The sequence below is a fragment of the Phaseolus vulgaris genome, chromosome 10 (assembly GCF_000499845.2).
Source record: "Phaseolus vulgaris cultivar G19833 chromosome 10, P. vulgaris v2.0, whole genome shotgun sequence".
NCBI lineage: Eukaryota > Viridiplantae > Streptophyta > Magnoliopsida > Fabales > Fabaceae > Phaseolus > Phaseolus vulgaris.
The window spans coordinates 43,964,664-43,989,158 of NC_023750.2; the positions used below are offsets into that span (position 1 = coordinate 43,964,664).

Consider the following 24,495-nt stretch of genomic DNA (forward strand, 5'->3'; position numbering starts at 1 on the left):
TTCGACAGCCGGACACTTTTGTCGGATTCTTAATTGTTAATTCAACTGTGCTGCTGAGAGTGAAATTGGAGACTGGCACCCTTTGCCGCTGTTTTTGTAATTTTGTAACATTAAAACGACAACCATTGGTGTCGTCTTTGAGAGCAGCCAGCAGAAGAAGATTGGTGGGACCCCTTATCCAACGCTTTTCCACACATTCAAACCAGAGCTAAATTCTAATCTATGAAATAACTTGTAATATAGCATCAGTTCAGTACAACCATGGCAAAACTATAGCAACTTTGAAAAGCTCAATGGCTGCAACTTATTATAAACTGCAGAGTCCGAAAACTTTCCCACCTCTTCTTAGAAACCTACCTTCCATTCCTTCCAGCCATGTTTCACTGTTGGGTTCATTGGATTATCCCTTCCATTGTTCAACTAGAAGAGGATGCCATGTTGAAGTCAATGCTAAGAAGAAGAATCCTTGGTTAGACCCTTTTGATGATGGAGATGACCCTGAGATGGAGACTGGTTCCTTGTTTGCAAATGGGATGCAGGAGGAGGATCCTAGGCCACCAGATAACCCTGACAGCCCTTATGGCTTTTTGAAGTTCCCTTATGGATATTCTGTGGAGATAGCGTCCCTTGCATTGAAAGTGAGAGGGGATGTGAGGAGATGCTGCTGTGTGATATCAGGGGGGGTTTATGAGAATCTCTTGTTCTTTCCAGTTATTCAGCTGATAAAGACTAGGTATCCTGGTGTTCAGATTGATGTGGTGACTACCGAGAGGGGGAAGCAGACCTATGAAATGAACAAGAACGTTAGGTGGGCAAATGTTTATGACCCTGATGATGATTCTCCAGAGCCTGCTGAGTATGCTGATATGATTGGAGTTCTAAAGGTTGGCCACCATATATATTCTCTAAATATCGTGTGTGAATTAACAACTTTTCATGTTTAATCTACAGAACTATGGGACACCTTTTTATGGGCCCTAGTGATGGTTGATCCGTATTGCCTAAAATAATTATCCTTTCTATATGCATATGCAGATATAGAAAAAAGAAGAACCAAGTTAATTATCATCTCAGGATTAGATTATGGGTGAAATGAAACTGCTTATGAATAAAATTACAAGTCACGTTATCAGACAGCATGCTGGTTTTTGTCACGAAATTGTGATAATTTTATGGACAAATACAGGATTTAGATTTTAGAACATGCTATCTTGATTGAATTCTAACGAAATTTGCACCTGCTGGGGCTTGGGTGTACATATACTGCAACCAAATCTAACAATTCCGCTGTATTTTGCATGCTACTTCCCAAGATCCTCTTGAATGCAAAAACTTAACTTCAGTTCTAGACTAGTTTCTTAGTGAATCTCTTATTGTCTCATAGAATTTTAAAAATTCACTATTTTTCACTCCAATGAAAAATCTTACTTGAAGTCTTTACTTATTTTTAATGAGTCTCTTTTTATATCCCTGTTCATCAAGAACTCTTTTTGACTGCAAAAAATGTATTTTTGATGGTTAAGCAGCCTTGGTCGTTCTTGCTTACTTCTGTTCTTCCAATGGTATTCTTTAAGTTATTTGTTTGAAAAACTAACATAAGTTGCTGCATTCTGCTTACAGAATAGGTACTATGACATGGTCTTAAGCACCAAATTGGCAGGTCTCGGCCATGCAGCATTTTTGTTTATGACAACGGCCAGAGATCTAGTTAGCTACATCTACCCAAATGTGAATGCTGCAGGAGCCGGATTACTTTTATCTGAAACATTTGTACCAGATAGTTTAAATCTCTCGGAAGGAGGATATTATATGTGAGTTTATATAGTACACCACAAATACCTTATACTTAGGTAGATTTTGATGCCTTGGCTAAACTTGAAATAAAAAATAATCTTTAACTGAATTGAAGTTTTTCAGCATACAACTGAGAAAATTTTCAATGAGTTTGCTGGACTAGGTATCATCAGATGGTTGACTGGCTGGGAAGACCATTTCGAGATGTTCCAAGACAAACAGTGCCACCCCTTAGGGTGTCAATCTCAAGGAAGCTGAAGGAGGTTGTGGAGGCAAAATACCAAAAAGCAGGTGTAAGAAAAGGAAAATTTGTTGTAATTCATGGGATAAAATCAGATTCAAAGGCCTCCATGCAGTCTAAGGGTGATCTTGATAGCTTGCTACCCATTGAAGTGTGGGCTGAAATTGCTGATGTTATAAGGTATGCAATGCTTCCGAATGGAACTCTTGTTGAACTACAATCATTCTCAATGTCATAAAGAGTCTAACACCATGGACCATCTTTTGGACTTGTGTTACTTATTGTTTCTTAATGTATAAGACTTAATGATGTTCAATGACTAAGTTCTCTAATGTAATTTTTTGCTTGTCTTCTATCATTGTCTGGTATGAATGTTACTGACAATATTTTGAGTGACAGAGATGTTACGCCACTTTTTGTCATTCCTCATGAAAAGGAAAGAGAAAATGTGGAGGAAAACTTCGGAGAAGAGGCTTCTATCATCTTCATCACCACCCCTGGACAGGTACTCAAATATCTTCTAGTTATTTCGCAGGCACCAAACACATAAAGAAGAAAGTAAATAGCAAAAAAAGGACAATGTAACACTGAAACAGTAAGTGAATAAATTATGAAATAAGAATCTTGAAGTAAAGAAAAACGGAAAGAAAAGAAAAGGCAAAATATAAGAGACAAAGCAATGAGTTTTGGAATCTTCACTCTTTGGTTGTATGGTTCAGTTGGCTGCACTTATCAATGACTCAGCTGGAGTGATAGCTACAAACACAGCTGCCATTCAACTTGCAAATGCACGCGAGAAACCAAGGTGATTTTATCATTCAAATAAATTATGATGCCTTTGTTTATTAGCATTGAAGGAATCATGCAACATAGAATCAGATTAATTAAATAATAGAAATGTTCCTCTTATTGTGCAGTATTGGACTGTTTTGCTCTGAAGAGATGGGAAACAAGTTTGTTCCGCAGGCTGAAGAGAAGAAATGCGTTATTATATCATCCAAGACTGGAAAGTTGATAGATATTGATGTTGAGGCCATAAAAACAGCAGTTCAAACATTCAATTTGGCTCCAATTTTAGTATAATGGAAGAGAGAAAAGGGGAAGTATTCTGTACTTCTGGTAAAGGGGTTATATTAATTGTCTTTTGTAATTAAGACAAATGTATATCTACATAATTATGGTTTAGTTCGTGTTCTGATAGAAAACAGAAAAGAAAAAATTGTAAAAATTTGGGTTGAGAAAACAGTGAAAGACAGAAATAAAACTACTGAAAAAAAGAGAGGATAAATCATTTTCTTCTTTGTTGCATTCATTAAAGTTAACCACTTAACGCTATGACTCGTTTGAATACATGTAATGAGAACCAGAAAGAAGTGTGCAGTTCATTAGAAGTAATTTGATGGAATCAGAACATACAAATAGAAATGTTCATTCCAGAGCTGTGGAAAGAAACAGCAGCATACAAGAATTTGGAGTTTCAGGTGCTACCAAATCCTCAAGTTCTTTCTAATCTACTGAAATTCAATCAGAGGAGTGGTTTGGCACGAGTAGATTGATCTTCCTTTGATTCCACATGCATGATAAACACATATGCTAAAACCCAAAGGAGAATGTATTGAAAAGGAGCAAACCAGAGGCATGCAAGAAGACTCATAATGCTGCCAACATATTGAGGATCTTTGATGAAACCAAAAGGGAACTCAGTAACCCAGGGGATATTTTTTCCAAAACGTACACCGTAGTATGTGCCGGCCTCGCCGAGTAGCTGATAAACCCTGTTATTTGACAATATTATCATTAGCCATAGACAAACTTCAAAGCAACAAAGTCAAGTAAATGCACCCTAATTAAAATTAAGGAAGGCTCATGAGATTATTTGGTAACATCAGAAGCTTTTCAAAATAAAAATGATATGGGAAACAAGCTAGAAAATTCTTAAAGTATTTCATCAAAAAAGCTGCCATTCCTCCAACTATTTCTACCTTTAGTATTTCATCCTGGGAAATCAATTTGTAAACCAGTATTTCATCTATTGGATTCACAATTTGTAAAACAAGGCCATTATTATACCATTTTTATTAATCACACACAGGAGTTTTGTGTTTTCTAGTCCATGATGAGACTTGGCAGTGAAAACTTGCCTTCTGCAATTATGACATGCTTATACAGAGAATCTGTTTAATTCTGGTTGCATTAAAGCTATAGTCATCCCAACAGAGACATCACAACTTCATACCACAACAAGATACAATATTTTTCATAAGCACTTCTTGTTGAAAAAGTAAAATACAATAAAATGAGTTTCTTCATAAACTAATTTTAACATAAAGATAAACTAATTTCAAATTTTATTCTTATTTTTCTTTTATGAAGAAACTTGTTCAAACATATCTGTATTCTTCAAAACATTTCCATCCCACCTCTTACATAGAAACTTAATCCATTAGACCAATTTTCAAATCAAACTGAGTGATTTGCTTCACAAGCATTCATAATGACTGCAGCTTACTACAACACCAGTAAGATCTGATTTGCATATTTCAGTTTTAGTAGACGCGGCACTAGTATAAATAATGTCTCACACAGTTAAAGTCTAACTAACCAGCCAACAAAATCACTGAATAACAAGGCTAGAATTAAGTTACACTAACCACACATTGTCCATAACTTAATCAGTTCGACAAGATTCCCAGAATAATGCCTTTATGTCACCACCAAATATACTAAACTAAACACTGCCAAAACTTTACAAGTATGAAATTCATCACCGTATGTTTAATTGCAGTTAGAGGGGTTCAAAAGTACTTTAACTCTCAGAAGTACAAAATTTTCTTTCTTTCTTTTGTGTCCTGAAATTCCCAGAAGTACTTTTCCAACTTTAATCCAAAGGTGGCCTAAACAAACTCCTTTTTCAAAAAGCCAACAGAGATCGTCAAACTTTCCTCATAATATTAAATGAACAACCCAGTTAAAAAGATGTTCCATTTCAGCATCCAATAGTAAAGTACATGAAAATAAAGGAAGCAACTTGGTAAACCGCAGTATAAGATCCAGAAAGTTGCAACATACCCAGAAGAGAAAACAAGGCAGAAATGAGATTTTAGAGAGGAAAAGAGAACCTGAAGTTTAGGAATTGGCCAAAAGCCAAAAGGGGCCAAAAGTAAAATGGAGGAGGCCAGTGAAATGTGGAGACAGAGAAGAGGGAGATGAACTGAAGGAGCTTCAAGAAATGAGCAACGTGAGCCATAACAGTAGAAGGGTCTCGGCCTCTACCACAGAGCTCCACCCATGATTGGGGCCAATTCCAGAGACAGTAATAGAAGGGAAACGGTGACAACATTCCAACAGCCGCTGCTATTCCCATAACTCTGCAGATCCTCTTTTTCGGTAACACACACCTTCTTCACATATCATATGCTGTCTTTTTCTCGCTTCTCACCAACCCCGGACACAAACACTGTCCATGTTTTTTTTGTTGGGTCCAAAATAATTATTGTGAAAATTACAATTTCTAAATATGGACTTAGTTGTGCGCCAGGATTTGTCTGGACCCTCTTAAATAATGTCTACGTCGCTTAAATAATGTATCTCGTTTCTCAGCTATATGCGATATTATATACACGATATCAATCGGTGAAATGTTTAATTTAAAATATATTTATTAACATTTTTATATAAAATACTAATTTTTTAATGATGTATTTGTATTATTAAATGTTTAATTTAAAATATATTTATTAACATTTTTATATAAAATACTAATTTTTTAATGATGTATTTGTATTATTAAATGTTTAATTTAAAATATATTTAATAATTTTTTTATAATTTTAATACAATTAAAATATATATATATATATTAATTTTAAAAAAATATTTTGAACTAGTAATAAGAACATTTTTTATTAAAAAAATTGAAACAAATATAGTTATTCACATAGTATATTTTTGTTGTGAAATTTATATAATTTATAATTATATAATATAGGTGAATTTAAAAAAAAAATGAGAAGAGAAAAACAAATGAACCTGTATAGATAATAAAATGTTAATTGGTAAAAAGAGTTAAGTGGCTGTTTTAGAATATTGATAAAATCTATATATTTTAATATCATGTGTAAAAAAATTAAATTAAATTTTCGTTATTTACATTTATCACTCTATTTGATTTCTTAGGTTAGCTTCTTGCACAATATTTTTTTCAAAGTGATGTAATTCTATCTGTTTGATTATGAGAATTATATTTGCGTTTAAAATTCTTTTCCTTTATAAATTTTGGTTTTGTTGTGTAATATGTAATTTTTTGTAACGTTAATAAAGCTCAATTAAAAAATAAATACAAACATAATGATCTAATTGAAAAAAGTAAACTTTATATTAGATTTTTATATTAGGAATTATAGAATGTGAAAGATATTTTCGGATTTAAAAACATATTTTGAATTTAAAAATGTATTTCAGATTCTATAATTCAAAAGTATTTTTTTTAAAAAAAATGGATTACAAAATTTAAAAGATATTTTTGAATTTAAAAATATTCTTTTACATGTTATGGAATGTGGGAAGAAGCTATGAAGGTGCAAAAAGATACAGACATAGAAGAGATCCTAAGTCCAATGAGATTACAAATACAAAACCCAACACTGTAAAGACTGTTTCTTTTTGCACCTCCATATCTTCTTCTCTCACCTCCATACACAACATGAAAATACATTTTTATTCTTTTTGTGTCACCTCCATAAACTAGTTTCTGGATAATCCGGAATACATTTGAAAAAAGACTTCCGGATTACATAATTCATAAGCTAAATAAGACTTTCAGATTATATAATTCGGAAAGTAATCATGCATCTGAAGAAAGGCTTCCGGATTACATAATCTGGAAGCTAATTATAAATTTGAAAAATGACTTCCAGATTATATAATCCGGAATTTTATAGAAGGACATTTTTGGAAATTTAAAAATTTATGGAGGTGAGAGAAGAAGGTATGGAGGTACAGGAAGAAACAGTCCACTGTAAAAAAGTTATGAAAATGAAGGTTAGAAGAAAATTTGTGTATCCAACATTTTCCTGGGCTTCAAGCCCTTCTCCAAATATGTTTATTAATTTTAAGAATTTATAATATTTAATGAATAAAATGTGTAAACTTTTTAAAGTAGGAAAAAATTGACTAATATTATTTAGGTGTTATTTTATTTATTTTGGGAATTAATTTAATTTTTTACTACAGTTTAAAGGGCCAAAATAATTAACATATTTTAATGATTAATTTATCAATTCATTATTTTGAAGACTAATTTAAAAGGAAAAATTAATGGTGAGATTGAATCGGACATTTAATCGTTTATTAAAAATAAATTTATTGCTGTGTAATTAATGGTAACATCATTGTGCACACACCAAAGAAATAGAATGGCTTTAAATTACTTAAGTGGAAAAAATAAATTAGTTTAATAGTCTCTTTATCATTTATATGTTAAAGTTAAAGAACATTACAAATACATCTATTGTACCAAAGTAATAATAATTAGAAATATTTTTTATAATGGAGTAAATAATATGATATTTCTTGTAATTATTTGTGGAAATATTTTGTTTTCAAATTATCTATAACAATTATGTGAAAATGTAGTTTAAACTATATAATAAATGTTAAGTAAAATATAAATTATTATGGCTTAAATATGTACCATAACACGAAATTGGTTTTCGTCCATAGTACTTGTAGTATGAAATGATTGGAATAAGTTTTTTTTTACGTGAAAATGATTCAACTCAAAGTTCCACTTTATCAATCTATTGAAAGTAGTTGAATTGGAGATCAATCTCTAATCAAAACAACAATGAATTTAAAAAAAATATCAATTTGAAAAAGAAAAAAAACAATCATTTCACACACAGAAGAATACAATTCAATCATTTTCATATTAAGTTTAAGACACAATTCAATCATTTCCGCACTAAGTTTAAGACACAATTCAATCATTTTTGTACTAAGTTTAAACCAGGAACGAAAACCAATTTCGTGTTATAATACACATACACTATCTAACCCAAAAACCAATTTCGTGTTATAATACACATACACGTATCTAACCCGATTATTATTTAATTTATGCATTTAGTTATTAAAGCAGAATATTGATGATTATGATGAAATGGGTGTGAGGTAGGAGATTATTTTGTAGGGTATGGACCACCTTTGGTATTGCAATGTATGTGATGCCATGCGCAACAATAAAAGTGAGAAACCCAAACTTTGATGCATCTTAGTAATCTCACTAAAACAAATCAAATAGATAGCTTTCAAGAAGTGAGTGAGGTTGGCACATCAATGCCTTTCGGCAACCATATTTGTGTTTATCATTAATCAAGATTTCTTAACACTCTAATTATTAACACCCCATAAAGATGGGCCACTTTAATTCAACTAACACTAAACAAATAACATGCATTCTTTTATAACCCTAACCTAAACTTTCATTCATCTCTTCTCATTAATATATTCTCACTCCATATACACATTATTCTACCCAAGTGATCAATTATTTGGGTCAACATATATAGATTAAACCTCATCTCCCCTTTTTCTTTTTTAATAAATAGGGAGAGATTCTTGATGCATGCAATTGACCAATCTTAGCTAAAGATGTGACTGATGTTTTAAAGAAGATTTATGTAATATCTACAATAATTTTATTTAAGGGTTAAATATATTTTTCGTCTTTTTATTATAATACGAAATTGATTTTTATCCTTAATTTAAACTTTAGACAATCGAGGTACTTGTAATATGAAAATAATTGGAATACGTGTCTTTATGCATGTGGAATCACTCCAGTTTGAGGTTCCACTTACATCAATTCTTGAAAATAGTTACAGTGAAAATCAGTCTGCAATCAAAACAATAATAAAATTTGAAAAAAAAACAAACAATTTTTAAAAAAATACTAATAATAATTTCACATACAGAATGATCCATTCTAATCATTTTCATATTAAGTATCCGAATGGTCTAAAATTTATATTAAGGATGAAAATCAATTTAGTGTTATAATACAAAGACCAAAAATATATTTAATCTTTTATTTAATTACAATAGTTGATTTTCCTTAATGGGTTAATCTATTATTAAGAAAATTTTAATGAATAATAATATAGTCCATTTCTTTATAAATTGTTAGTTATATATAGGTATATGTTTTGGTCAATAGTTAACTCATATCCAAACAGCATGACATTCTTAATTGTTTATGTGCAGTTGGATGAGAAAGCCAATGATTTGAGACCACATAAGCTAAGGTGATAATAAAGTCTCCTCATATATTTATTTATTTATATGAATAAGTATATTACATAGCTTAAGGTGTTGTTTGCTTTAGTTAACATTTTTTTATATGGTTAGTTCTGTCGGTATGCATCCCTACACAAATTTACCTAAGAGTACATCTTTTTTCTATTTCTTAGACTTTCAAATACTAAACTTGCTTTTGGACTAATGGGGGAATATTTTTATAAGTATGGTTAGTATAATGATTAGGGATAAACCATATTTATTTTATATTTTAAAATTTTCCTACTTTTTAGGTGATGGACCACCTTGTTCATGTGATGCCAAACGCCACAACTTAAAGGAAGCTCACCATTGTTTAAACACAATGTAAATAATTTCATGTGTTTTACTAATTAATGTGAACATAGAAGAAACTAGATGCATGCTTATCACTAATTTGGAATGTTACTTTATGTAGTGCCTCATTCTTTCAACTTGCACACCTCTTCTGACTCTTTTCTTGTGTTCTTATGGAAGATTTTATTCACTCATACACCTATGCTTATTAGCCTCTTCTAGATTTCATCTTGCTTTTTTCTTTCTTCAACAATTTTACTTGTTTATGCTCACAAAATTGTACTTTTCTAAGAAATAAAGTTATGCCCTATAAATAAGTTTTGGTGCAAACTATGAAATATCATTTCTTGATGCATGTCAACCCTTGAAAAGAAATTGTATTTAAAAATAGAGTTAAATATATTTTTGTTCATTTACTATATCACGGAGTTGATTTTTATTCCTTGTCCAAACTTTATACCATTCATATACTTGTAGTATGAAAATAATTAGAATGAATCATTTTGTATGTGAAATAATTGTTAGTCTTTTTTAAAATATTGTTAATTTTTTTTCAAAATTAGTTGTTGTTTCGATTGCAGACCGATGCTCACTATAACTATTTTCAATGAATTGATGAAGTAGAACTTCAAATTGAATTAATTTCACATATAGAAAGACTCATTCCAATGGGTCTTTCTATATGTGAAATAATTGTTAATTTCTTTTAAAAGATTGTTAATTTTTCTACTGTTTCGATTGCAGACGGATGCTCACTGTAACTACTTCCAATGAGTTGATGAAGTGAAACCTCAAATTGAATTAATTACACATATAAAAAGATTCATTCTAATTATTTTCATACTATAAGCACTCAGATGGTACAGAGTGTGAACTAAAAACAATAATCAATTTCGTGTTATAGCATAGAGACGGAAAAATATATTTAATCCTTTTAAAACATTAATTTTGAGTCTAAATTGAAGAGTAAAAGTTTGTGGACTGAAAAAGTTTGAGGGTGAGTCCATAAAGTTTAAGAAACTAATAAACTCATAAACCATGGAATTTAATAATGTAAAGTTAGTTTTTTTGAACAGAATTTGCATAAATTCCTTGGCAGTCACGCCCACTTGGGCATTACTAATGTTAATTTTTGTTGAATCTTATATTCAGAAAAGATTGGTTAGTGTCAAAGTTATTGCAATTTCGATTTAGTCATTAATTTACTCAAAGAAGGAACACGAGAATATAGTCAATATAATTCTTCAAGTGAAATCAGAATCGAATATAATTTATTTGCACATTGTTATGGCCAGTCACAGACAAATCAAATTTTGTATGGTAATCTAAAATATAATAAACGAGCATTAATTAATGCTATCCCATTTGCAATATCATCTTTTACATATGATTAGTAAAATTAAATTTTAATTAAATTTCATAATTAACATGATTTATTATTATTTTTTTATAATGGTGACTGGATTGAATACTTTTGTACTTTTGAAAGTAGATATTGTATAATGATATACTTTGTCTGTATTTTTATTTTTTAAAAATGCAAAACCAGCTCTTTCTGAAGATTTATTAAGAATAAACAGATAATAAATAAAATACAATTTGTAATTGATAAGTTTTTAAATATCTATTTAAATATATTTTATTTCTTAATTTCTTGAGAGAAAAAAATATTAGAATCTTGTATATTATAACCAATTTGTTTGAAGAGAAAATGTGTATTCTTGAAATAATGATTGATTCTAAACCTGAAGCTAAAATTATACCTGAATTAGAAATTTTCTAACAATCACTTTGTTGTCTCTGTCTTGTTTATTCTTTGTTTTTATTTTCATGCTCAAACCCCTTTTGTATTTATGGTTTGCTTTCAATTTGATAAAAAGTAAACTTTATGTGTTCATGCAAATTCGACCACATTCACCACTTTACTCAAATCATTTTATGAAAAGAATAACAGTAAAATTGATTCGATTGAGACTCTTGTTCTTTTGACAGAATTGATACTGTTGGAAAACATATTTTCAAGAAAAATTAGTATCAAAGATATGGCAGGAAGGTCATATGCAACATTAATGCAGTCACATCAGTTTTTCTATGTTTTCTAGGCATCAAAGTTCTGCAACCATGGCCTTAAAAAGAACATACGTGTAGCTTTGAGAATTAGGTGTTTTTTCAGATTAAGACTTTGATGTTCAGCTTTGACTATAATGGTTTCAAGAGAAAATTCAGGAAAACTAAAAGTGATAAAAGCTGAAGAACAATGAAACATATTTACCACACCCTTGATTATGAATTACCAAAGTTACAAAAACATTGATGATTGAGAACACAAATTCCTGATGTCAAAGTATATGCTTTGGACATATTATTAATATGGCAAATCAGAATTTGCAGCTCTATCTTGACCAGCTTCTGATTTTGGTGATAGTGCATTGATCATGCAAGTCCAATCAGAACCTTGGTATATGCATAGCTTTCTTCTGTATTAAGACCTCTCTGTGTTTTGATGTTGAGAGAGTTGTTTTTTGCTTTTGTACCATTTGCATGTATCATTTGGAGCAAGTGGTTCCAGTGATAGGACTCAAAGTGTCTAAAATTTTAGATTAAATTATGCATTCCTTAAGAGGTAAGTTGTAGTACAATTGGACCACAGTGTAGCAGTTATGAATGAAGAAACTTCATCCCAATTTAGAAACAAGACACATCAGCTAATGAGATATGGGCTTGGGGTGAATGAAGGTTCTAGGGAGGCGCGTAGCCATTGAAAGAGTTGTTCTCTCACAACACTTGGCACCATTCTTTTAGAACATAAACAAACAAAGGAATGGTACGGTTTGAATTGAAAAAAGAGCTCAATTTGTGCATATGATGATGGTGATCAAAACCCCACTTTTAAGCCGCACAGTAGCATCCCACATGTTCACCAAAAACGTGGTGAAAGGCATGCTTTCTATACCACCTCCCCCAATAATTGGTGAAAGGAAAGTAATAAGATAAGGCCTTTATTTATGTATGCTTCAGGCTTCTAGTCTTCAAACACCTGGGCGAATCTTGCAGAAAATTTGCCATCATGATTCTAAAGAACACTAAATGACCCACCATCTCTTTTTTCATTCAACACCAATAAGCAATGAGCAATGAGCAATAACAAGACAGAACTAACTAGAGATGACACAAATGGTAACTAGTACTCAGTTAAATCACACTTCTGATCTTAAATCACATAGTTTGAAAGTGGAGCTTTTTTCTTTGGATAGGGATAAGTGATAACTACTCTTGTATGAGGAAGAAGGGACAATTATTCAATAGTTAAGGCACTACTTTGACTGCAGATAAACTTTACCTTAAACTGCTATTGCTGTCATTGTTGTTATCATTATTAGGACATCATTATCCTCATATGGGCATAACACATTGTGAATGCGAAGACTGGTTAGTGCACCTATCGTTGTTATTTCTCTTCCTTGTGCACATTCAATGGGAATGCTAAATGAATTTGAAATTTCAACCCTGGCATAGTTATCGAAAATAATGTGGTTTATTATCTATCACAAAAAGTGTGCAGCCGCACCAGTGCTTATTTAATTTCGATATGTACATGATGTATTGGATCACGCACTACAAACAAAAGAAGATATGAACATGATGTAATATTATGGAATAGAAATAACAGAATACAAGTTTAGATTTTTTCCATCTTTTTCTTTGCATTTTTGCCAAAAGAACAAGGTCCACTAAACATTGGGGAGGTGCCACGTATGCATATTCTTGGGGCTTCTAAGATATATATATGCACATACAGATAGGGAGATGAGCATCAAAAGCTGATTGAAGCTAGCACAAGTGAGAAGAAGCAAGGGATAATTATTCATCTTCTTTCTCTTTGGCTTACTATTCATTGTTCTAATCATCTATACCATACCATATTACCATGTCTCTAAAGATAGCAGCAGAAATTTATCCAAAATCACCATCAGAGACAGTGGAGGAGCCATTGATTGTGGTAAACGAGTATGATGAAGATAGACACAAGGTGGCAGTAGAGAAACTTGAGAGGCTTTGTGAAGTTGGGCAGAGTGGAAAGCCATCTCTTGTCACTGACCTCATGGGAGACCCCATATGCCGTATCCGTCACTTTCAATTGCATGTCATGCTGGTAAGTAACCAGCTACAAATCTAACTAAAAATCTCATTATTTTTCAGTTTTGCACTGTCTTCAACTTCAATTGGAACACACAAAAAATATGTGAGTTTGGAATAATACTAGTTTCACACTTTGAAATTGTATGATAACCAGCTTGCATTTCTTCAAAACCAAAGTAGGATTTTTATTCTTTATATAGATCTGTTGCTGGTTTTGAGCAAGGCTAACGAGTGTTGCATTTGGTAAAAATAATAGGTTGCAGAATATGGAGAAGAAGGAGAAGTTGTTGGGGTGATAAGAGGGTGTGTAAAAACAGTTACAAGAGGGAATTCGGTTTATGTAAAACTGGCCTATATTTTGGGGCTCAGAGTCTCCCCTCGACACAGGTTCTATTCCACTCTGCTCATATGTTATTGGTTTGCTTGCTTCAATCTTTTTCTGCACTGCACATTAAAGTCATCAAAAGGAACTCAGAATGAGTACTTTTGATTAGTCCTTTTGGATTTTAATGTGCATGTGTATCAGATAAATACCAAAAGGACGAGTCATAATCAGTTTTCCTCCAACTTGTAAAAGCAAAAGTCAGTTCTGAAACTGGTTTTGCTTCTGTTCTGTTTGGCATTGGCAACTCCTCTTTCTTTCCTATTCCATCCCTTTCTCTTCAACTAGTTGTGTGCTTTCTTGGTTCTAATCTCATTCTGACCTTATAAAATAAGGGAAACCAAAAAATGAGAAAAAAAAGAAGCGGTGGAGGATTAGATTCTAAGAAAAAGAGAAGGCAATGTTCCTCGTATCATGGAAAGGTGAAAAAAGTATGGTTAAGCTAGCCTGTCATTGACACATGTATGATGTATCCACTAAGACTACTTTAATAAGAAACTGCAATTGGATATGATGTCTTATTCTTATATTCAACCATCTCACTGAATTTCGTACAAAGTTCTTCATCTAGACACCAAGGTCCACACAAACCTTACTTTTCCATTCAGTTCAAATATTCCTCATGATCCACCTCTAGTGCACTTCATTTTAATTTCCATTTCATCACTTTTAATTGCATATCTATTTCTAGATAAAAACATACCGAGACCAAAAAGCAGTAGGTATACATGTTTAGATACTTGATGAGGCAACAACAAGTAAAAGACTTATCTTGGCATATGCAGGAGATTTGGCATTGGCACAAAACTAGTTCAACATTTAGAGGACTGGTGCAAGCAAAAAGGGGCTAAGTATGCATATATGGCAACTGATTGTACCAATGAGCCTTCAGTGAATTTGTTCACAAAAAAATGTGGGTACTCAAAGTTCAGGACTCTAACCATACTAGTGCAACCTGTGCATGCTCACTACAAACCAATCAGCTCCAATGTTGCTGTGCTTCGCCTTCCACCACGCCTAGCAGGGTCCATGTATAACCAGTTGTTTGCCAATTCAGAATTTTACCCAAAAGACATAGACTTAATCTTGTCCAACAACCTTAACTTGGGGACTTTCATGGCCATCCCCAAGAAGTACTTGTCCAAGTTTGATCCAAAAAGGGGCATTCTTCCTCCAAGCTATGCAATATTAAGCGTGTGGAACACCAAGGATGTGTTCAAGTTGCAAGTGAAGGGTGTGTCACCATTGGCACATGCCTGCTGTGTAGGTACGAGGTTGTTGGATGAATGGATGCCATGGCTAAGGCTTCCTTCATTTCCTGATGTTTTTAGGCCATTTGGGGTTTATTTTGTGTATGGACTGCACATGGAGGGAAAGTGTGGTGCTCAACTAATGAAGTGCTTGTGTGCATTTGTGCATAACATGGCAAGAGATGGTGGTGGTTGTGGGGCCATTGTGGCTGAACTGGGCCAAAGGGACCCAGTCAGAGACGCAGTCCCACATTGGAGCAAGTTCTCATGGGCAGAGGACATGTGGTGCATTAAGAATCTTCACAAGGGTTCTTCTCAAACCTCTGATTGGTTCACTTCTAGATCCTCTTCACCAGTAATATTTGTTGATCCTCGAGATTTTTGACACTCTTATGGTTAACTTTTATAGAGGAACAAGATGAAAATGTGGCTAATGCCTTTTCTTCTGCAACTGTAAGCTGTAAATTAAGTAACTATTTCATCAAGTGAGAATGATATACATGTCTCCCATCAATCTGCATCTTAATCTGTTTAAAAATTTGAAGAATTTGCTATAATTGACCAATCTGATGAAAGAACAATGATTTCAGCAATGCATCTAATATTACACACACAAGCAAATATAGTTTTACTAACTGAAAACAGCTAAAAACAAAAATGAATGGCATAAAGTTGAGCTTTTAGAAGTTATAAGTTATGTAACACATACACACAGAAACACATACCATCTCTAAAATGTAGGACATGAAGACACAAAGATCGAGTTTCTAAAAAATTAATGTATTTTTTTTTAAAATTATTTTTTTTTAAAATTATGTTAAAACTGTTATAGAATTGTTAGAAATCCAATAAACATTTTTTGAATTAGACACTTTACCGATACATGTCCTATGAGTGTTGTGTCCAATACGTCCGAGCCTCATAGGTTATAAGCGGTTTTTTGTTTTTGTCACACTGCAAATAGTTTTCTTAAAAAGACATAAGTATATATGTTAGGTTTTCTATTAGGAGCTATGAGGAGGGTTAGGGAAGATGCTTACATGCTATAATATATATTAAGAAATGAACTTTAAGCTTAACTCAATCTTATAAAATCGGTTTATAAAGTAAAATTTGCACCACCCACTCCAACACACTCTCCTCATGTCGAGGTTATCAACTCATACATTATACTACATATTATAAGTGATCTGATAAGATAACAACTCAATAACGAGTGGACTGATAAGTCCAACAAACACTCATTAGAATAGACTGAAGATGACTCTAATAAAATCGACTTATAATGTGAAATTTGCATCCGCTCTAACCATATAAACCAAAATACTCATGAAATATATTGAAACAACTTTCTCCACAACATCTTTTAGGAAAAAATGAGCTTATACATTAATTAATTTATACTCATTTTCTTATGTAGTTTTTCAAAATTTTGTTTTTAACTTATGGATAACCTAATTTAGTTTATGAATAAAGTTTGAATTTGTTTAATATTTGTCTAGAAGTCTTTAAAAATTTTCGTCGAAACAAGCTCATAATATTTTTCATTAAGATTTATCACAGATTTTAAAGGTAGATAAAGAAAATACACTAAACATTAATGTAAATCACAAAACATTTAACAAAACTTATAAACTAAAGAGTGTGGATGGACTCAATATGTTACTTCAGTTAAAGAGAAAATTTATTTGGTAACAATGAATAAATATATTAGAAATAAGTGGATGGAAATAGAAAAATAGGATGATTAAAACATTTGAAAACTAGGGTGAAAATGAGTGCTAGTTTAACAAAAGTAGAAAAAGAACAAAAATAATTTATTAAACCCAAAATAGTGAGTGCTATTGATGAGAAATCGATTTTTTGACATTAAATCAATAATTATAAGTAAAAATAGATTGTTTTCTCTAAAATATTAAAAATAGATTACTTTATCTAAAACACAGGTCAACAGCAGATTATAAACCATAATCGTTAATTATTTTGTAAGAGAAATATGAAAACAATTTAACCAAAAAATTAAAATACTCGAGCTTATACCTTTTATTTCTTTCTTCTTCCATTTTCATTATGCCATACATTTCTATTTCTGATCTTCTATTTCTATTTTCTTTGATCTATTTCCGATCTATTTTAAGGAAAAATAATGAAAAATAGAAACAAGAAAAAAAAATTAATACTTTCAATTAATTTCTTAAGAGAAGTAGATAGTAAGTGAAGGAGTTGTAAGAAAACAGTATTAGAAGATTATAAAATACATGGAAGTCAAATTGAAAATCAGTAAAATATTTTAACAGATGGTTAACATACATATTTCATTAAATTTATTTTAAAAATATAATAATTTTATGAATTTTATTTTTCAAAATTACTTATATTGCATGCCCCTTATAGATATATATTAATAAAATCCAATCACTATTAAGTGATTGAAATATTAAATTAGAATATGATATATAATACATGTTAATTTTTTGGTATTTATTTATAATTTATTAAAAAAAGATAAAACAGGATTCAAATAATAAATTTTGAGTATGATTTGTTAGGTGAGTAAGTAATATATAGGCACTATTGGTTGAAGAAAAGTAAAGAAACTAGAAACCTCTTTTTTGTAATTAGAAACTTGAGATACATATTATAAGTATTTTCAAGAATAAATACTCAAATTATTATATAAGAGTGGATTTATAATCCTATTCATGTTAATTCAACTTTATGATTTGATGCAGTGTGGCTATCAGGTAGCTGTATTCATCATAGGTCTTTCATATGACAAAAACAGTGCAAACATTATACAATCCCATGGGAGAGAGAACACAATGTGCTGCACCATGTTCTAAGAAGTCACACTCAAAAACTAGATTCCTCAGTTGTTGGACGCCTCAAGAAATATCTAAAGCTGTTAGCAAGAACCTGCCATATCATAAACATGAATCTAATTCAGTTTAAAAACTAACATGTTTGATAAAATTGGTTTCTATTTAGAGATTTTCTTGTAGTGATGACCAAATTTCATTAGAACCTAATTGCATGGCAATGTATGATTTTATTTTGATTTTTATCATTACAAGATTAAGCTTACCTGCTGCAGAGGCTTGATGATTGCTTTACCATTGTAGCTGACATGAAACTTTGCCTTAGCCAAGAGCCCCTGGGTTCAATGAAGTCAATGACAGATTTTTTATCAGAATGGCAATTCCATTGTTTTTTGGGGTCCAATTATTGAAGTGATCCATTCATTTTGAATGAGCATGTCAAAAAAAGTTGCAGGTTTTGGAAAAATGTTGTAAACATACACACCTCGGTGTCAAATTCTCCTGATTCAACATCAATGTTTACGTCAGTAATAATCTTTACAAGATCAACCAATAATCCAGGCCGGTCAGCAGTCTCCACATACAGCAAACTGCAGAATGGAAAACCAGTGAGTAACCACATCCATGTATTGCTAATGCAAAACTAGCACAGAACTTGCTTTTCTAAAGCCTCAAATATTTTGAAAGTGTAATATCATCAACCAGGCAATTTTTTTGGTTCAATTAGGATTTCTAGTATTGGTGTTAAGGAAGAACCAAATGAATGTATCACCTTCGATCTGGGCCATCATCGGAAATATTTATGTGGGTTGCTATATCTACATCAACCTGACAGATATTAACAAAGTATAAACAAGATTGTAGAAGACCAATATAGTCAGACAATTAGTTATAACATGAGTCCATTATTCATGTTAATGAATTTTACAGAGATGCACACGAGTTATCATCAAAGCTTTCTCATACACAAGTTAACACACCTCCAACTCTTTAAACAAGTTTTTTTTTTTCTCACTTTCAACCGCTAGCTTCTTGTTATCCTTCTTTGTAAACCTCCTATCCTTGAAAAAAATTGTCCTAACCTTGAAAAGTATTGCTTTGAACCTCACATGTAAAATAGGGGAGAATTGCTCTTCATTTTTCTATCCAAATTCCCAAACCATCTAGATTTAAACATTCTCTTTTCTATGTTATGTTAGAGGACAAACTATGAAAGGTATACATTAACATTGCTATAAGGAGAAACCAACATGCTTAACTCATTGCATGCCAAACAACACAAAGCTGCGGATACTGTTAGGAGTCCCGCATTCTTCAGGGTAAGTTATTTGGTACTAAAGTCTAGAAGTTCTCCCACCAAATGCTCTTGGGATTTTGTGGTTTCATATATAAAGAAAATATTTCCTGGCAGCTAGGATATCTTTTAACACCACAAAACAAAACTTCTGCACCTCACACTGAGTGAAAAAATATAATCATATTTTACAATTCTTTTAGGTATTCATATTATACAATTGAAACTGAAAAGTATAGGCATTCATCACCTGCTCTTTTGGAGGCAAAAGTCCAAAAGCTGCTCCCAATGCTAACCGGTAACTTGACTCCTGGGCCACCAGTTTCAAAAGTCAAATTAGCAACTTCCTTTTGTCTTCTAACAAAATTAAGCTCCAACAAAAAATAGGGTAGTTGGTAAGTTTACCGGATGATATTGAATAAGATTATTTATAATTGTCAAACGAATTGCCTCTAACAACTCTGGATCTTCCACTTTTCTGCCAGTATCACTGCAAAGAAATTTCCACCAGCATATCCAATGAATTAAGATACTAGTTCAAGACTTGATTCAAGATAATTGTTGTTTAAAAAGTGAAATTGAGCCCAAGTTCCAGCAAGTTTCGCTTTTTAGAGTGAATTTCTAAAGTTTACGGGCCAAGCCAGTTCTGAGGTTGTGTTTCGCTACATATACTTGTGTAACTTGTAATCAGACACTAGAAATTTTCAACAATAATAGTGATTGTTATTTTGATCTTGCAATATATGATTCTAATATATATAATCAGATTATAGTATATAAATGAGTATAAACCTCACTTTAGAAATTAGTTTTGTAGATTAAGTTAGGCTTAAATTCACTTTTCAGGATAATATCAGAGTTTGTCCTAGTAAAGTTTGTTTTGGTAGGCCAGGCCTATATACACTTTATTAGAAAAATATTATCTAATTTTGACCACTCTTCATCGTGTTGGAATTTCTCCTTGATTGATGGAACATTTCTCAAGAAAAGTCATATCTCTTCATGAAGAATTACATCTTTTCATCAAGAGTAACACCTTTTCATAACCCTATATGTTCAATATACACAAGAGAAAGAGAGTTGTGTTTCCATCATACTTGGTGAGAATTGAAAGATGGTCATCTAAGAGAGATTAGGTTCTTAAAGAGAGACTACTTGTATTCTTATTTTCATATTGGAGATCTTTTACTGGGCTAGGTCCCATAGTTTTTCCTTGCTCACATAGAGAAGGTATTTACTTTAAAATTATTAGTGTTATTCTTCTTCCCTACTTTTAATTTATGCTTCAGCATAGTTCGTATTTTGCGTTCACAGAAGAGGGAATTTAGTATGTTAATTCCCAACACATCTACCTCTTTATAGAGGAGCCAACTCAGTTCAGACAAGAAGAAATGACTCACATCAGCTAAACAACATAATCATTCTTAGATACCATTTAGCATACATCAGTAATAACACACGAAGACCAATACTGGGAGCAACAAAAGCATTATAACGGTCACATACATAATGCATAATGCATAATGCATGTAAAACTTACGCTTTTGTGATGGAAAACTTGTTGTGCTTGCCAGATGAATCCAGAAAGACATTTGCCTTAACAACATTGAGACCTAAGTTTTTTAATGCATTCATCTGCAACCCAAGTAGAGAGTTCGTTTTTGATATCCTCTTTCTATTACTGAACACTATCAGATGTGTTTTGACAAAATAAAACAACAGTAATAGAATAACACAATTAGACATTTCTTACCCTCATAATTTCTGTATTAAAATTATTAGAACATACATCCAAAAGTAAAAAGGAAAAACATTAGATAAGTGAACAATCTAATTTACTAAGAGAATGACTTACTGTGTCAAGAAGTGCCCCAAGCCGATCACCAAAAGTTATCTCCACCATGGTTGCATCAGGATCAGAGTCTTGGTCAATTATAACTATGGGAGTTGGAATGGTGTCAGTCTCGCCTTGATTTCCATCCTGTTCTTCACATAAAACAAATTGAAAGCAAATCTGTTACTGATCTGTGAACACAATCAGCAAGCATCAGAAGAATAAAGTTTTGGCTGTTCAGAACTCTGAAACTGTGATTGCTGTTTGAAAGGGTTTACATAGATTGCTATGCTAATCCGTTATCTGATCAAGACACATACCTCCACATCAGTAACAGGTGCCGCTCGAGGGATAATTGTAGTTCCAGAATATGACAATCTGACAAAAGTGCACATACAATTAACAAACACAATGTACACACATCATCGGAGTACAATCCCACTCACTTCAAATTTTAAACTTTTACTAGTCTTTCAGAAAAAAAAGGACAAGGGTGCAAAAGTATTTTGAGAAACTGTGAAGTGAATATTTGTCAGGAAACACTCAACATAGTCCTCCAAGTGTTCTACACAAACTAACAACAATAAAGGTAAATAATTACTTTCCTGAATAAACATGTCTAAGCAAAGGAACCATATACAGAGCAAGTTCCACTCGATCAAATTAAGAAAATAGAATACAGAAGCATTATAACAGCAACACAAAATCAGAAACATAACAAGAACATTAATAATCATAAATAAAAACTTGAACAGTGATGAATCAAATGAAGCATACCCTCTTGTGCTAGGGATGCGAAATGGTTTAGTAGCAGCAAACCCAGGCAAGACCCTCGAGAAAGGGGCGCTGCAAATGGGTTTCTCCCAAGCTCTCCAGCTACTGAAGTGGAGACCAACACTCATAACCACGACCATTTTGTGTTTTTGTTAGAAAAAAGCTTTCTTTAGAGCAATAACCTTGAAATGTTGAAGAAAGGAGCTGAGATGAAGAAATCAAAGTGTTGAAGAAGGCATCAGAGAGAAGAACTGAAATTGGGTTGAGAAAAGATTGATGCTTGGCATCGCACGTTACTCTCTAACAAAATCTGAAACGTCGATTCATAATCTGTTTGGGCATCTTTTGTTTTCGTGTGGATATGATGTTGTCCATTTGGAGTCACGACAACCAACCTTATTAACAACGTCTCGTGATTAAGGATTTCACTCAAACAAATTAAACTTTCATTTTGAAACATTTTTCAAGATTAAAGTATCTCTTCTTACATTGTTTGATTTTCTCTTGAAACAAGAAAAATTATACTTTGAGAATTGCATAATTAAATACACCACTCTACAATCTCTCAAAATTTCTTTGTCAATTTAGTGTTGGTTGGTAATAGACCACCACTCTCATCACAAATGCTTTATCTTTATTGATTATGTTTTTGGAAAAATCTTTATGTGTTTGGATTGCCTAATTAATATAAAACATTTTTTTTTCTTATAACATTATTTAAAGAAATTAACTTGATTTTGTATTTATTACATCCTTATCCCTTCCCAACTACCAACTTTCATGACTCATCCAATTTAGCTACCAACTTTCATGACTCATCCAATTTAGCTAACAAGTAAGAGTCATAATGCATGACTCATCCAACGGAACTCTAAAAATATTTAGAGTGGATTCACTATTTTAATATGCTAACTTAAATTAAATTCACATAATCTATCAAGTGTGGGGTGAGACAAGCTAGTTCGTAATAAGCATCTATACCTATATATAAAGGGGATTCCCCTCTTAACTGCTCTTAATTTTTTTTTCTATTTTATTCTTATATTAATATTTAATTTTATTATTGTATTATGGTCATTGTGTCATTTTTTATTTTCCTCTTAACTGCTCTTAATTTTTTTCCATTTTATCCTTACTTAATAATTTATTGTATTAATTTATTTTGGTTATTTGGACATTTTATAATTTCAAAAATTAATAAAATAATTTTAAAATTTATTTTATTTGTTATTATTTAACTGGAGAGTGGAGAAAATGGAGAGAGTGGAGAGATTGATTAATTACTTTTCTGGTTTAAAGATCTTTTTCTCTATTAAATACAAAAATTAAAAATATTTGTAATATTTTGTGGACCACGAGTGAAGATTTGCTACGTTACTTTTCTGATTTAAACTAATATTTTTTTTTATTAAAATTGATTTAAGAAACCGATTTTATGATTATCCATTGCACATAACCCACATATCCTACTTCTCACTTTCTCTCTCCACTACTCTTTAACTTCTCATTTTAATGTTATTAAGACAAATTGTTTTTGAAAAATAAAAAAAATACTAAAGAAATAAAAAATCGGATACACAGCACATCAGTGCCTGTGTTCCGCTAGTATTAATAAAAAAGATTTTTTTTAGTATCCCATCAAATTTTTTTCTGCATATCGTCAATCAAGAAATCAAAATAGTTGTTTCAGATTCTGAAAGATAAAATAGTTGTTTGGGAAAGATTTTTTTGAAATAATTTTTTTTCTTCTAAATTTTCATTTATCGACTTTATATTATGAAATTTAAATTCCAAAATTAATGAGATGCAGAAAAAAATTAATAAGACACCAAAATAATATTATAATAAAAAATATTTTTTTTTCTTATGACAGTTGTGGATCGCAACACTTATGGAGGACGAACCAACCCAATTTGTATTTTTCAGATCAAATGTTGACCAATAGTGAGAGCCTGCATTGTCTAATCACAAGCACCACAACCTATGCAACTCAGACACTTCTCTAAAATGGCGTGTCTGTGTCAGATACTCGTATCGGACACCGACACTCGTATAACACTTGTAGGACACGTATCCATGAAGTGTCTAATTCAAAAAGTATTTGTTGGATTTTTGAAAATTTTAGTACGGTTCTAACACAATTTTAAAAAGAAAAAATATATTAATTTTCTAAAAACTCAAACTTATTGCATAAATTTTTATTATGATTATAAAATAAAAAACAAATCTTTTTGAAACAGTCATGAAAAACATCTTTCTGGTCCAAAAAATAATCTGAAACATATTTGTGCACATAAATCTTGATTGTCAATTTATATAATTCATAATTATATAA

At 31.7% G+C, this 24,495-nt stretch overlaps 4 protein-coding genes across 4 annotated transcripts; 2 read left to right on the plus strand and 2 right to left on the minus strand.

Annotated features, from left to right (window-relative positions):
• Nucleotides 1-293: 293 nt before the first annotated feature.
• Nucleotides 294-3,323, plus strand: LOC137819290 (photosynthetic NDH subunit of subcomplex B 1, chloroplastic). The gene is made up of 6 exons (XM_068623093.1): nucleotides 294-884; nucleotides 1,621-1,811; nucleotides 1,958-2,215; nucleotides 2,435-2,540; nucleotides 2,755-2,840; nucleotides 2,953-3,323. The coding sequence occupies exons 1-6, from the start codon at nucleotides 294-296 to the stop codon at nucleotides 3,116-3,118; spliced, it is 1,398 nt and encodes a 465-aa protein (XP_068479194.1). The 3' UTR covers nucleotides 3,119-3,323.
• Nucleotides 3,324-3,392: 69 nt separating this feature from the next.
• LOC137819293 (phosphatidyl-N-methylethanolamine N-methyltransferase) lies at nucleotides 3,393-5,521 on the minus strand. Its single transcript, XM_068623096.1, has 2 exons — nucleotides 5,155-5,521; nucleotides 3,393-3,810 (listed from the first exon to the last, which is right to left on the minus strand). Exons 1-2 carry the CDS (start codon nucleotides 5,397-5,399, stop codon nucleotides 3,561-3,563), a joined length of 495 nt encoding a protein of 164 aa, XP_068479197.1. The 5' UTR covers nucleotides 5,400-5,521; the 3' UTR covers nucleotides 3,393-3,560.
• A 7,828-nt stretch (nucleotides 5,522-13,349) lies between these two features.
• Nucleotides 13,350-15,953, plus strand: LOC137818322 (probable N-acetyltransferase HLS1). The gene is made up of 3 exons (XM_068621668.1): nucleotides 13,350-13,820; nucleotides 14,064-14,194; nucleotides 14,975-15,953. Exons 1-3 carry the CDS (start codon nucleotides 13,596-13,598, stop codon nucleotides 15,822-15,824), a joined length of 1,206 nt encoding a protein of 401 aa, XP_068477769.1. The 5' UTR covers nucleotides 13,350-13,595; the 3' UTR covers nucleotides 15,825-15,953.
• A 2,133-nt stretch (nucleotides 15,954-18,086) lies between these two features.
• On the minus strand, nucleotides 18,087-22,648 carry LOC137818323 (ACT domain-containing protein ACR11-like). Its single transcript, XM_068621669.1, has 10 exons — nucleotides 22,164-22,648; nucleotides 21,707-21,764; nucleotides 21,408-21,533; nucleotides 21,093-21,187; nucleotides 19,958-20,042; nucleotides 19,803-19,862; nucleotides 19,031-19,086; nucleotides 18,743-18,848; nucleotides 18,525-18,593; nucleotides 18,087-18,355 (listed from the first exon to the last, which is right to left on the minus strand). Exons 1-10 carry the CDS (start codon nucleotides 22,298-22,300, stop codon nucleotides 18,293-18,295), a joined length of 855 nt encoding a protein of 284 aa, XP_068477770.1. The 5' UTR covers nucleotides 22,301-22,648; the 3' UTR covers nucleotides 18,087-18,292.
• Nucleotides 22,649-24,495: the final 1,847 nt, after the last annotated feature.